At 37.1% G+C, this 12,983-nt stretch overlaps 1 protein-coding gene across 1 annotated transcript in view; it reads right to left on the reverse strand.

Moving 5' to 3' along the window:
* Positions 1-12,983, reverse strand: part of LOC150091185 (glucocorticoid-induced transcript 1 protein-like) — a 362,458-nt gene that overhangs the window by 130,134 nt on the left and 219,341 nt on the right. Inside the window, exon 5 of the mRNA XM_090382684.1 lies at positions 8,632-8,952. Within this exon, the coding sequence (XP_090238810.1) occupies positions 8,632-8,952 (321 nt within the window). The remainder of the gene's footprint in view (positions 1-8,631; positions 8,953-12,983) is intronic.

Below are 12,983 nucleotides of genomic sequence, written 5' to 3' on the forward strand. Positions count from 1 at the left end.
CATTTGCCACCTCTCAGCCCATCTGCTCAACCTTTCCAGATCCTGTTGCAGCAGCATAGTGTCAGTAGTGTCCTTGACAACCCTGCCAACCTTTGTATCGTCTGCAAACTTGGACATTAAGCTTGATATACCATCATCAATATCATTTATAAATACAGAAAACAATAATGGACCCAGCCCTGAGGGACTCCACTAATAACATTAGTCCACGATGAGCAGTGTCCATTGATTACCACTCAAATTACACTGAAAATTACACTCTGCAATGATGTAGTTCCTCATCTTATTGACATTTATGACAAAAGAAACTTTTAACTTTGAGGTCATTTACCTCACAAATTGGCAATCTAATATTTCCAATAAAATTCGCAAAAATACTTTTTGTATTCAAGCTATCAGATCAGCCAACATATGCAGCAACCATATCCTTTTCAGCAAAGCAATAAAAGTTTTTTATAACAAGCTTTTAAATAATAATATACCTCCCTTTTTCATCAAATTGCTTCTACTTCTACAATTAAAAATAAATTCAATTTCGATTTACTTGGCACCTGTCCGTGTTAAAGGTATTGTAAAGTTGTATATTATTTGGTGGGATTTCCACTACTTAGTAATCACTGTTCATGACTTCCATTTAAGGCTCTCTCTCGGAATGAGATTACTGTTGCTTTACTAAGTTTTTCACACATTTAGTTTGAATTCATCCTTTCTGCTTTTTGGAATCATGTACATTTGGCTTTTTATTCCTGGAATTATTCAGTGTAGTATCTTCCCTGATAACAGCCACTAGGTTTGGCACTTTGCTTCTTTGACACCGGTCTCAGATCTACTGTCTGTATTGTAGTCTTGCATCATTTTACCAGTCCTTTTATTTGGTGGAATAAAATTTATCAATGGATATGAAAATTCTTCTTCTTCAAGGTTTTTAATTCTGTTTCCATCAAAGTTTTTGCCTGCCAGATTTTTTGTCGTGCTCTTCAATGGATTCATCATTAAACCTTCAATCAACCTTGGATGTGCGAAACTGAGCATTTCTCTTTCCACAGCAGTTTGTCATCTTGGAAGTTTGGAGCCGTGATCTATAAATGCTGTTCTCTGATCATCTAAATTTTACCAGAATTTTATCTCCTATAGATCAGAATTATTCTTGTTCTACTTTCTGTTTCACATGTTCCTTCACGTATTGGTATTTCTGCAGTTTTTTGTTATTGTTATTTTGGTTTTTAGGAGCATTAGCAACTAAGGTCATATTGCTCCGGGAATATGCGGTGGTCATTCCCTTCATCTTTCCACATCCTCCATATTTGGTGGTGATGGGCTCGAACCCTGGTCTAATCAAGAAGTGTGTGCTACACACTGCTGCTCCTTCCCACCTGGCTACGGAGGCGCCTACAGTCTTTTGTCTGGCGTTTCATGTTTTTAGGCCATCTTTCCCACTTTTTTTTTTTTTTTTTTTTTTATAACTCAGTGACTTGTCATTGTTTCCCCCTTTTGCATCTTGGCTGTGTATGTCTCTCCTCCGCTCAACCTAATGACTCCAGGTAACTCCCGCTTTTAGTTTTGGTTAAGATTTCCCTTCTTCTCTACAAGCCTACGTATTAACACCCATTTTTACTAATGCTTGCTTATACCAGAACCCTTTCTTTAAGGTTGGCCCTTACACGCCCAGTAAGTTAAGTATTTTTAATGACTTTTTCTACACTTTTTATCTTTATAATGTCTTTTTCTATTTTTTTTTTCCCCGTTCGTAAAACTATTAGTGTAATACGAGTGTGATACGAATGGTCTGTCTATCCTCAATCCTATCGCTATTTTCGCCTCCTTTTGACCATCTTTTTCTCCCCTTCCCCTCCACAAGAATTTTACCATTTGCTTGTCCACACTTTTTCGATCAAATTTATCTGCTTTATATTTGAATTTTAATTTTCAACCATGTTAATTTAATTACCTTTCACCCCTTCTGCACTTCACATATATTTGTATTATATTTCACATTACACTTTTGTAAATTAGAATTTATTTTAATTTACATTATTAACTTCATTTTTATACTGCGTAGGAACTACCTTGTCTATCAGTATTACAATAAAGGCCATATATTTGCTTCCCCCTTTTTCTAATACTACAGACGAGTTTGGAAATGCAGTGTCTGATACATGGTCAGGAATAGTCCCCTGATGAATTTCCTGGCTATGTATCATATTTTCATTTACTATATTCAGATTTTGCATATCTGCCATCTCCCGATTCGACCTCTTGCTAAAATTGCCCTCCCATTACAGTGTTATTTACTTATTTATTTCTTTTTTATTTATTTATTTTTTTTTTTGTATTTTGTTCGCTTTAATTTTGTACTACGTTTTTCAAATTGTTTCACCTGCTTAACCACTACTTCACCTCCACTTTTGACTACCCCTTAAACTTCTCTTAGTTCAGGCACCATGTGTACTTTTCATTTATTTTACAAACCACACATTATATATATATATATATATATATATATATATATATAAAAATATAATACCAAAGAGTTAAAACCAGGAGCAATAGCGGAAATTAAAAAATAAACTGGATATGACAAATGCACCAAAGCACGCAAAGCAGCAGCAATGAATGCAGATGTATATATATGTATATTGTAATAAATATGACAGATCAAAATAAAGATGATAGTGCAATTTACTAGAAAAACCAAACGCCAAAAGGAAGAAGATAGCTGAAATATGAGAAAATGTAGGTTGAATTAAAAAATTAAAAAGGTAGTAACCTGTAAAATAAAAATAAATTAAATTACATCAGAAGGCCAAATAAAGGTAAACGGCAGCTGGCATCAGATAAGATTGGGCAAATTTGGCTATAATTCAAATTAGGGAAGTAGAGCAAATATACAATTAAATCTGATGTCAGCCAAAATAAACATTGATACATGATCAGATATTTCTTCAGGGGACTACACCTGACCATGCATCAAAGGACTCCATTTCCATACTTTCCCATAGCTGTATAATAGAAAATGTAAGAATACAAATGTGTTGAAAAGGAAAAGCTGTATACCTCTCACAAAGTATGGACAAAGTAGTCCCTATGCAGTGTTTATAATGAAAGTGAAATTAAAACTAGTTGTAAAATTATTAAATACAAATGAAAGCTGGAAGAATTGAATAAAACAGAGATCTAAAACTGAAGATTAATAATTACTAAAAAGCCTAAAAAATCTATACCTGAGATAGCGTGAAAATACATGTGGTCAATACAATAGCTGCAAACAAAGCAGTAACAAATAGGGACAATTCTATATATTCATATTTTATAGTAATAAAACTAACGTGAAAGAGAGCTACGAAAAATTGACTATGGTACCTGCACTTTTACTTGAATATTAGTATCTGGGTTTGACTCCTAACTGCTTTATTTCTACTGCATTATAACATGATGATAGCATATCAATGAATTGCTTAATATACTAGTCACAGCTTTTTTCTGCCAGAAGGCCTCCATAGCCAAGTGGTCAGGAGCAGGAGTGCAGTAGCACACACTCTTTGAGTAGACTGGGGTTCAAACCCAACTGCTAAATACGGTTGATCTGCCAACCCGCACTGGACCAGCGTGGCAGATTATGGTCCATTACTTCAACATGAACTGTTGAGGAGGCTTCCATCCTGCAATGGATTGATAATGGCTGTCATTAACCTTTACCTTACCTGCACTGATGTATTTCAAAATTAATGAAATTTTTACTTGAATATTAGTATTTGGGCTTGAGTTATTTCTACTGCATTATAATACGAAGATAGCATTTAAATAAATTGCTTAATATACCTATTCGTGGCTTTTTTTTCTGCCAGAACAGCATTCTGGAAGTTAAAAAGAAATGAAAAATAAAGAATCATATTTAAAAAAAAAAAAAAAATTTATTACTAATGCCGTTGGTGCACTGTGCATCAGAAGAGAGTTATACTAGATGCACAGCTTGACTTTTTAACATATCTATTGAAACGTTTACCAAGCACAATGCTTAATTAATAATTAAAATGATTAATAAAACCATGGTTTATTCAGGACCATTATACAGTCAGAGCCAAACAGCATAAAAAAAAAAAAAAAAAGAGAAATACACTAACATACTTTTACTGAATAAATCTTTATAAAAACTATTTGAATAATAAATAAATAATATACATTTTAAATTGCTTTTATTAATTGGTCTGTCCAATTTGCTATACTTTTATAATTTTAAATGTCAAATTAGCACTTAGGATGCCATTATTTAAAAGCATCACTGGGGAACGAGAATGTTTCCTCTTTAATTGTGTTCAGTGCAATATTGTTATCAAATAAAGGAAAATGTGACTTCATTAAACACACTGTAACAAAACAAGAGTGCAGGGTGAGCAGCAAAAGTAACAGGCCGAAAAATAATTTTTTTTTATGTGAAAATATCTTTGGCAGCACCTACTACATTTCAGACTGAAGTAAAACCAATTTGTCACGAAAATGCGACGTGGAAATTATGCAAATTAAATTACGTCAGTTCTGCTGATGATGTAATTAAATGATACTAATGCAGTCATTAACGTTGATTCGGTACTTTAAGTAGTAGTAGTGAGCATAAAATGCTACATTGTTATTTCGAACTGGAGTAAAATCGATTGTTAACGAAAATGTTGAGACAGAAATGACGTCATTCTCGTCTCACATTTTTGTTAATCAGTTTTACTCCAGTTCGAAATAAAGATGTAACATTTTATGCTCATGCCTGCTACTAACTCTACCAAATCAACATTAGTGACTGCATTAGTGTCATTTAGGAAGTGACGTAATTTGCATAATTTCCGTTTCACATTTTCGCCAATGGGACAAACACTGACTGCCAAACAAAAGTTTAGTAGTAGATGCTGCCAAAGATGTTTTTGTATAAAACAACTTTTGTGCATACATACATTTTGTGCACGCGCGCACACTTTTTTTTCACAAGATCTCAATTAAAAATAAATAAATCATTCAAAACTAACTCTTTAAGACTTATTCAAAAAAAAAAAAAAAAAAAAAAAAGGGCACATTTAGCAACACTATTTTCTAAAAACATTTCTTGGTAGGTGGCCCCCAGAGACCCAATCCTCTTCCTCAATGTTCTGGTAGTTTATATTTTACAAATAAAGCCTTGCTACCAGCTATTGGTACATCATAGCTAGCTCTGTATCAAAATATAGTCCCTCTATTTGTGTTCACTGGATATTTTTGGATAAACATCTTTTGTGCACTCGCGCACACACATTTTTTTCACAAGATCTCAAGAAAAACAGCAAAAGATCCTAACTAAACAAAAAAAAAAACAAAAGTTTTACTCCATACATACAATATTTGTTTAAAATTACACACTAGAAATTGAAGCTCACTATAACAAGTTTTCTCACACTTTCTATTCCATAACCCATCTACTAGAGTGCTGTACATTTCAACGACAATGTATTTTCTGTTAATAAAAATAAAACATGTAATTTCCTGTTTACAACGTGGCATGACAAGAGTTTACGTTTACTGAACTGAACACTAAATTTTCATATTTGTTCCAAAGCTTATTTGCTAAATTGTTTTATATTGCATGTAGAGTTATTCTTTTTTAGCAGCATCTGTCGCACATATTGAACAATTGGCCCAACACAACTGATGCTAATGCTAATTCTACTGCTTTCATATTGGAATTCTACTGCTTTCTGAATTCTAGTAATTATTATATTACTCACCCAATGGGTTTTCAAGCTGAAGTTTGTGGGCTCTATTACATTACAGAACTGTCACTATGCATGATCCTGACTAAACAAAAAAAGCAAAAGGCATGACTAATTGGTCCAATGAACCTAATTAAGATTATTGGCACTCCACCACTTCAGTGATTTTCATAATTTCATAGCTTTCTTGCATCAAATGCCTCTACTAATGCTAATGCTAATTCTACTGCTTTCATATTGGGATACTTACAAATTAACACATGACACAGAAGCCTATGATAGATACAAGTTGATATGCAACCAAGTTACAAAGGAGGTTAGGCAGGCAAAGGCAGATTACGAGAAATCCTTGGCAAGGGATGCAAAGAAAAACAGCAAAGAGTTCTTTACTTATGTAAACTCTAGAAGGAAAGGGATGAATCAGATTGGTCCACTTGATATTGATGGGTCAAGTGTTGATGATCCTGCTCAGGTGGCTAACAAACTAAATGAATATTTTGCATCGACATTCACACATGAGGAGTTATTCAGCGAGGGGAATGCCAGAGGTGTATTCAACTCTAGCAGTAAGTTACAGAATCTTGAAATAACTGGGAGTAAAGTGGAGGAGAAACTGTTGAAGATAAACACAAGAAAGGCACCCGGGGTGGATGGGATCTATCCAGTTATATTAAAGGAGGCAGCAAAGGAAGTAAGCAAACCCTTAGCCATAATTATGAGAGCTTCCTTGGACTCAGGGGAGGTACCCATAGACTGGAAATGTGCAAATGTGACCCCAATTCACAAAGGAGGATCAAAGGCTGACACAAGTAATTATAGACCTGTGAGCTTGACTTCTGTTCCAGGAAAATTAATGGAGGCACTGGTTAAAGACGCACTGCAGGATCATTTAGACAAGACTTCAGTTATAGCTCAGACACAGCATGGTTTTGTTAAGGGGAAGTCTTGCCTGACCAACTTGATTGGATACTATGATGCAGTCACAAAAGAACTGGATGCAGGGAATAACTTTGATATTATATACTTGGATCTTAGAAAGGCTTTTGATACTGTTGCACATGGAAGACTGCTACACAAATGGGAGCAGTGTGACATTGGAGGCAAATTGCTGCTATGGATAAAGGGGTGGTTGAGGGGGAGAAGACAGAGAGTGGTAATCAATGGACACTGCTCATCGTGGACTGATGTTATTAGTGGAGTCCCTCAGGGCTCAGTGTTGGGTCCATTATTGTTTTCTGTATTTATAAATGATATTGATGATGGTATATCGGGATTAATGTCCAAGTTTGCAGACGATACAAAGGTTGGCAGGGTTGTCAAGGACACTACTGACACTATGCTTCTGCAACAGGATCTGGAAAGGTTGAGCAGATGGGCTGAGAGGTGGCAAATGAAGTTTAACATTGACAAATGTAAAGTACTACACATGGGAAACAGCAACCCCAGAGCAACGTATCAACTCTATGGTACAACACTGACAGTGGTAGAGAATGAAAGGGACTTGGGGGTGGTTGTGCAGGCAGATATGAAGTTCCCTGAGCAGTGCAGACGGGCTGCAAGAGTAGCTCATGGAGTATTGTCAATGATATACAGGAATTTTTCCAGCAGGGATAAGGAGGTGATTATTCCATTGTATAAGGCGATGGTCAGGCCACACCTAGAGTACTGTATACAGGTCTGGAGGCCTCATTTCAAGAAGGATGTAGAGCTGCTGGAACGAGTACAGAGAAGGGCAACAAGATTAGTGAATGGAACAAAGGGGTGCTCTTACGAAGAAAGGCTTAAGTTTTGCAAATTACAGTGTCTGGAGACTAGGCACCAGCGAGGTGATCTGATAGAGGTGTATAAAGCCTTGAATGGTTTAAGCATGCTCAATGCTGATGGGATTCTTCCTCTAGCTCAGAATAATCACCTGAGAGGGCATAAATTCAAATTGAGGAAAGACAGATGTAGGATAGACGTGCGGAAATTTGCCTTTAGCCAGCGAGTGGTTGGTTGGTGGAACAGACTTCCATCCCTTGTGGTGGAGGTTGATAGCCTAAATAAGTTTAAGGCTCAGCTGGACAGGTATTTTGAACGAACAGAGGGGTGAAGTGGAAGTGGTTTTTTTTTTTTTTTTTGGCTGATGCTGCATAAGCTTGCTTTCTTGCATCAAATGCCTCTACTAATGCTAATGCTAATGCTAATTCTACTGCTTTCATATTGGAATTCTACTGCTTTCTGAATTCTAGTAATTATTATATTACTCACCCAATGGGTTTTCAAGCTGAAGTTTGTGGGCTCTATTACATTACAGAACTGTCACTATGCATGATCCTGACTAAACAAAAAAAGCAAAAGGCATGACTAATTGGTCCAATGAACCTAATTAAGATTATTGGCACTCCACCACTTCAGTGATTTTCATAATTTTCTTTTTCTTTTAACCAATTTAATCATGGCTTGTAACTTAGATAGTAACCCCTTAATAGTTAGTTAAAAATTAATTGCTACAAGCTGCATATAAAGGAAATGAATCTGGTGTGCATAAATGTTAGAGGGCTGTTGCAAAATACAGGTATGGATACTGTTCTAAAATATGGCTGCTGGAGTAGTTGGCTTATCAGTTTTTCTGCCATAAGGTTGCACTTTGTTTCATTTGTTGTTTTATTGGTTTCCAGACAATTATAAATTTCTGAGTGATCCTTGGCGACTGCAATAATTAACCTGAAAATTCATCCCACCAACATCCTCAACTTTCAACTTCCCATACTTTCATAAGTCTCTATTAAGCAGAAACTGTATTACATATTTTAGCTGCACCAGGCAGCTGTTTTGGCCAGTATGTGTATTTTGTTTGTTATAAAGTTTTCACAATAACAGATGGAAAAATAAAGTGAACATACATAAAAGTAAAAATTACCTGATTTAAACCCTCTACACTGCTGCGCATTCGAGGAAATGAAGGCTTAGGAATGTGGGGAATTGGAATGGGAAACGTTCGTGTATTACTAGAAATCTGTGGAGGTGTTGAAACTATGGTGGCATGAGAAACAAGGTGGGATGACTGGGGATTCACGATGGTGGACGGTGCGTGGGGAGGAGTACTAAGGATGACAGTGCTGGCAGCACTAGTTGATATGGCAGAATGGTCCCCTTGGATAGGACTATGTCGTTGATGGGAGGACGACCCTCCAGGCCCACGGTTACTCTGATTGGTCCGCTGTAACCTCTGTCGAATGTACTAAAATACAAAAGAATAAAATAAAACATACATATGAAAAACAGGATCACATATTTCAGGGCTTGTTTGAAAAATACAAATAGCATCAAAGCATTTATGCAATAAATTGTATATTAAATAACCCAGTTTTTGGTAGTTTTTAAAAGTATATAAAAGAATCATTCCACATAATCCAGTAAAATCAAAATAAACTGAAATATTTTTGGTATGTTAGTAAATATTTTAAAAGGGACATGAAATTCCCATTTCATAATATGAGAGTATCAACATTTGTCAATATATAGTTATCAGCATTTAATATTGATTTCAACCAGCAGGAAATAATAAAATTTTACATATCAGCTCAATGATATCTGTGATTTTTAAACCTGTAACAGTACCCATTACTGATTATTCTATTTTTCATATATTAGTGAACAATATAGCATAATAGATATAACAAAACTTGAGTGTAATATGTATTATTGCATTTAGGTATCTATCAATTTAGTGTAGTATTTTCAACTTAGACTGAATTTAAATGGAAAACATGCCTCAGACTACAACACCAAAGAAATGGGCTATTTGTGCAGTGTTTGAGGACTATCTGAAACATGATATGATAGTACTAAGGGGATGTCTGTGTGTGTTCTGTGCAAAGAGTATAAGGAAATTAGGAGTGAACTCAGCATTCTGATCGACATTTACGAGAGCTTGACAGACAGAGTAAATACCCTCAAAGGAATTAAGGGGGAGGCATCAAACTCTTGGCTACCCAACTCGACACAAGAGCACTCACTTGTGCATCACACAACACAGCAGCAATCCCCCAAGGCAGAATACACTGCTACTTATTGATGGTGACCACTGCCAGGAAATATATTGTGCAAAAAAAGGTTATGTAAAATAGGGCTGGGGTATGTCTCCCAGGAACAAAAATAGATGACGCTGTAGAGTAGATATAATTTTTAAACACGCAAAATGTATAAAGTTCTACACTTTGGAACTAATCACATAAGAGTAGCAGATATGATGACTTAAATAACAAGTAAATGGTAATGTTGGGAAAAAGTCATGAATTAGGATTAAATTTGATGAAAGTGACTGCAATCCCGATCAGAAACAAATCAGAGGGAGTACCTGATTAGAACCTTGTTAATTAATTCAGCCCTGGAGAGACTGTGTGCAAGAATCACAGGTAGAACTTTTCTCAGCATGGGCCGTGCTTGTTAACAGGAGAAACTGCTTTTAAAGGGATGGCATACACTTAAATAGAAGGGAGGGGCACAAGAATATTTGCTAATGCTAAAGAGGCAGTGTTAGGTGGTTTGGAAAAGTTCTACACTTTGCATTAATCACATAAGAGTAGCAGATATGATGACTTAAATAACAAGTAAATGGTAATGTCGGGAAAAAGTCATGAATTAGGATTAAATTTGAAAGTGTCTGCAAAATCAGCAAAATGTCGTAAATTGCTCCGGGTATATGCGGTGGTCATTCCCCAACCTTTCCGCATCCTCTGTATTTGTTGTTCACAGGCTCGAACCTAAGTCTAATCAAGAAGCGTGTGCTACGTACTGCTGCTCCTGCCAACCTGGCTATGGAGGTGCCTCGATGGTAGTTATATCTTTAAGCAAATCCCACATCCGTAGACTGCGATAACTGTCACCTAGTAGTTCCTTTATCTGCAAATTGCTAATGCATGCATCATCAGTGCTTATAATCAGATCAAGAGTATTCCCCCTTCTGGTAGCCCTCGAACATGTTGCTATAGAAAACAGTCCTCCAATAAATCGACAAAAGTATTGCTAGCGTACGAATGACCAGTTCCAGTCAATATCTGGAAAGTTAAAATCCCCATTACAAGACATTCTGATTTACTGGTGTACTCTACACAATTATTCGTTGTATTCATTAGAGTCAATAGGCCTATAACACACTCCTACTCTCATTTTCCCTTTCCCAGTGTTTATGTCACACCAAACTGACTCAACATTGCACTGTCCACCATGCCAACTGGATACACTTCATTAGATTTTATATGTTTCTTAACTAACAGCATAACCCCTCCCTTCCTACCCTTTCTGTACACATTGTACTCCCCAAATTCCAATTCTGCTTTTTTTTTTTTTTTTGTAGTTGTTGGCGCATAGGCTTCTGTGGCCATAATGCACCTCCCAAGGTTTTTTTGCAGTACTTTGATCCAAGCCCGAGGCGGGAATCGAACCCGCGACCTTTGGGTTGCCAGGCAGGCACTTTACCCACCCAGCTAGCCCGATCGGCTCCAATTCTGCACTGCTTATATCTGTGTGATATGTCTCTGATATCCCAACAATATCTGCCTTTGATGCCTTGATCAGCATTTCAAATTCATCAAATTTATTTACTTTATTTCTAGCGCTGGTGTGCATGCAAATATATATTCACCTGTTCTTACTCTTCGTTACCCTAACACAGCCGATGTATTTACTTGTTTTATGCTGACTCCCAGCAGTTTGTGAAGTACCCAGCAATTTGCTCTCTGGGCTGATGCTTGTTACAATAGAATCGCTTTAGCCTCTGCCTGCGGCTACTGTTAATCTTTTAATCTGTGAGTTCCCCCCCCCACAATCTAGCAGTTTTCTGACCCACCTAACACTGCCTCAATAGTATCAGCAAATATTCTTGCACCCTTTCTATTTAAGTGTATCCCATCCATGTAGAAGCAGTCTCTCCTGTTAGCAAGCACAGACCATGCCGAAAAAAATCTACCCCATGAGCTTTACACACAATCTCTCAAGGGCCGAATTGATTGACAAGGCTCTCATCATATACTTCCTCCCATCATGTCTGGGCAGAATTGCAGACACTTACAAATTTAACCCTAGCTCGCGACTTTTTTTCAACATTGATCTGTACTTGTTAAAAAAATCTGCAGATCTCTTACTCTTAAGGTCATTAGTCCCGATGTGTACAATAATATCACCTTTGTGCCTTTAAAAGATTATATCTGCCTACAACGTCATCAACTTTTGCCCCTGGTAGACATACCCTGGTCGTGTTCCACCTATCCCTTAGCGTTAGCAAAATGCATTCCCCGTCTCCGTGACAACAGAGTCACCAACAATAACTAGTTCTTGTGGGACCAGCACATTATGCCTTGGAGATTACCACTGTGTTGCTTGATGCACAGTAGTGAGCTCTGACGTTGAATTAGGCAGCTGAGAGCTTGATAGGCCTTCTTATTAATTTTCTCGAGGGCATCAGCCCACACCTGAAACTCTCACAGATGCCCATCAGAATGCTGAGTTGGTGCCTAATTTCCTCACAGTCTCTGCACCTAGCACACACACAAAGACATCCTCCTTGGCTAGATCATGACCTGTCAAACATCTCACATTTCATGCATATTTTTAGACTGTGATGCATTGGACAATTGCCCCTTTGGTTCTCCCCCGAGCTACTCTGGCTAATCTGTGAGCATTCCTTTGCTGCTTTAGTCTGGGTTATGATTCCATTTAAGTACAATTTAATGACAATGAAATTTAATAAGATTAATAAATTTTACTGATTAACTGATAATACGGGTGGGGGGGGGTTCTGAAAAATAAGGTAACACATTTCCCCCCCCCCTTAATAATGGTGAAAGGAAATGAGATGAAATGCGGTGGACAGATAGACCCGTTAATAACATTCAAAAAGACCGCCAGTGCAGCGTTGAAGTATTATTATTATTATTATCATTATTATTAGCCATATGGTGCAAGGACGCCTGAGGCTTATGCTGCACCAGCCAAAAAAAAAAATCCCATGTTACCCTGAGAGAGGAATCACTAAGAAAGAGAAGAATGATGATATCCAGCTCAGGACCCTTGGTGTGCCAAGCCCAAACTCACCAGATGTGAGCCCCTGGAGTACTGTTGCCTCTCAGCAGATTCCAGTTGCAAAATGGCGACTACCATGCGAGTGTGGTCCAAAACGGGTGTTCGAAAAGTTATTCGCTTTTTGCAAGCAAAAGGGTCTTCACCAAGTGACATTCGCTGTGAACTGGTTGCTGTGTATGGCGAACAGGT

The sequence above is a fragment of the Mastigoproctus giganteus genome, chromosome 1 (assembly GCF_048544385.1).
Source record: "Mastigoproctus giganteus isolate SK-2022 chromosome 1, ASM4854438v1, whole genome shotgun sequence".
In the NCBI taxonomy this organism is placed as follows: domain Eukaryota; kingdom Metazoa; phylum Arthropoda; class Arachnida; order Uropygi; family Thelyphonidae; genus Mastigoproctus; species Mastigoproctus giganteus.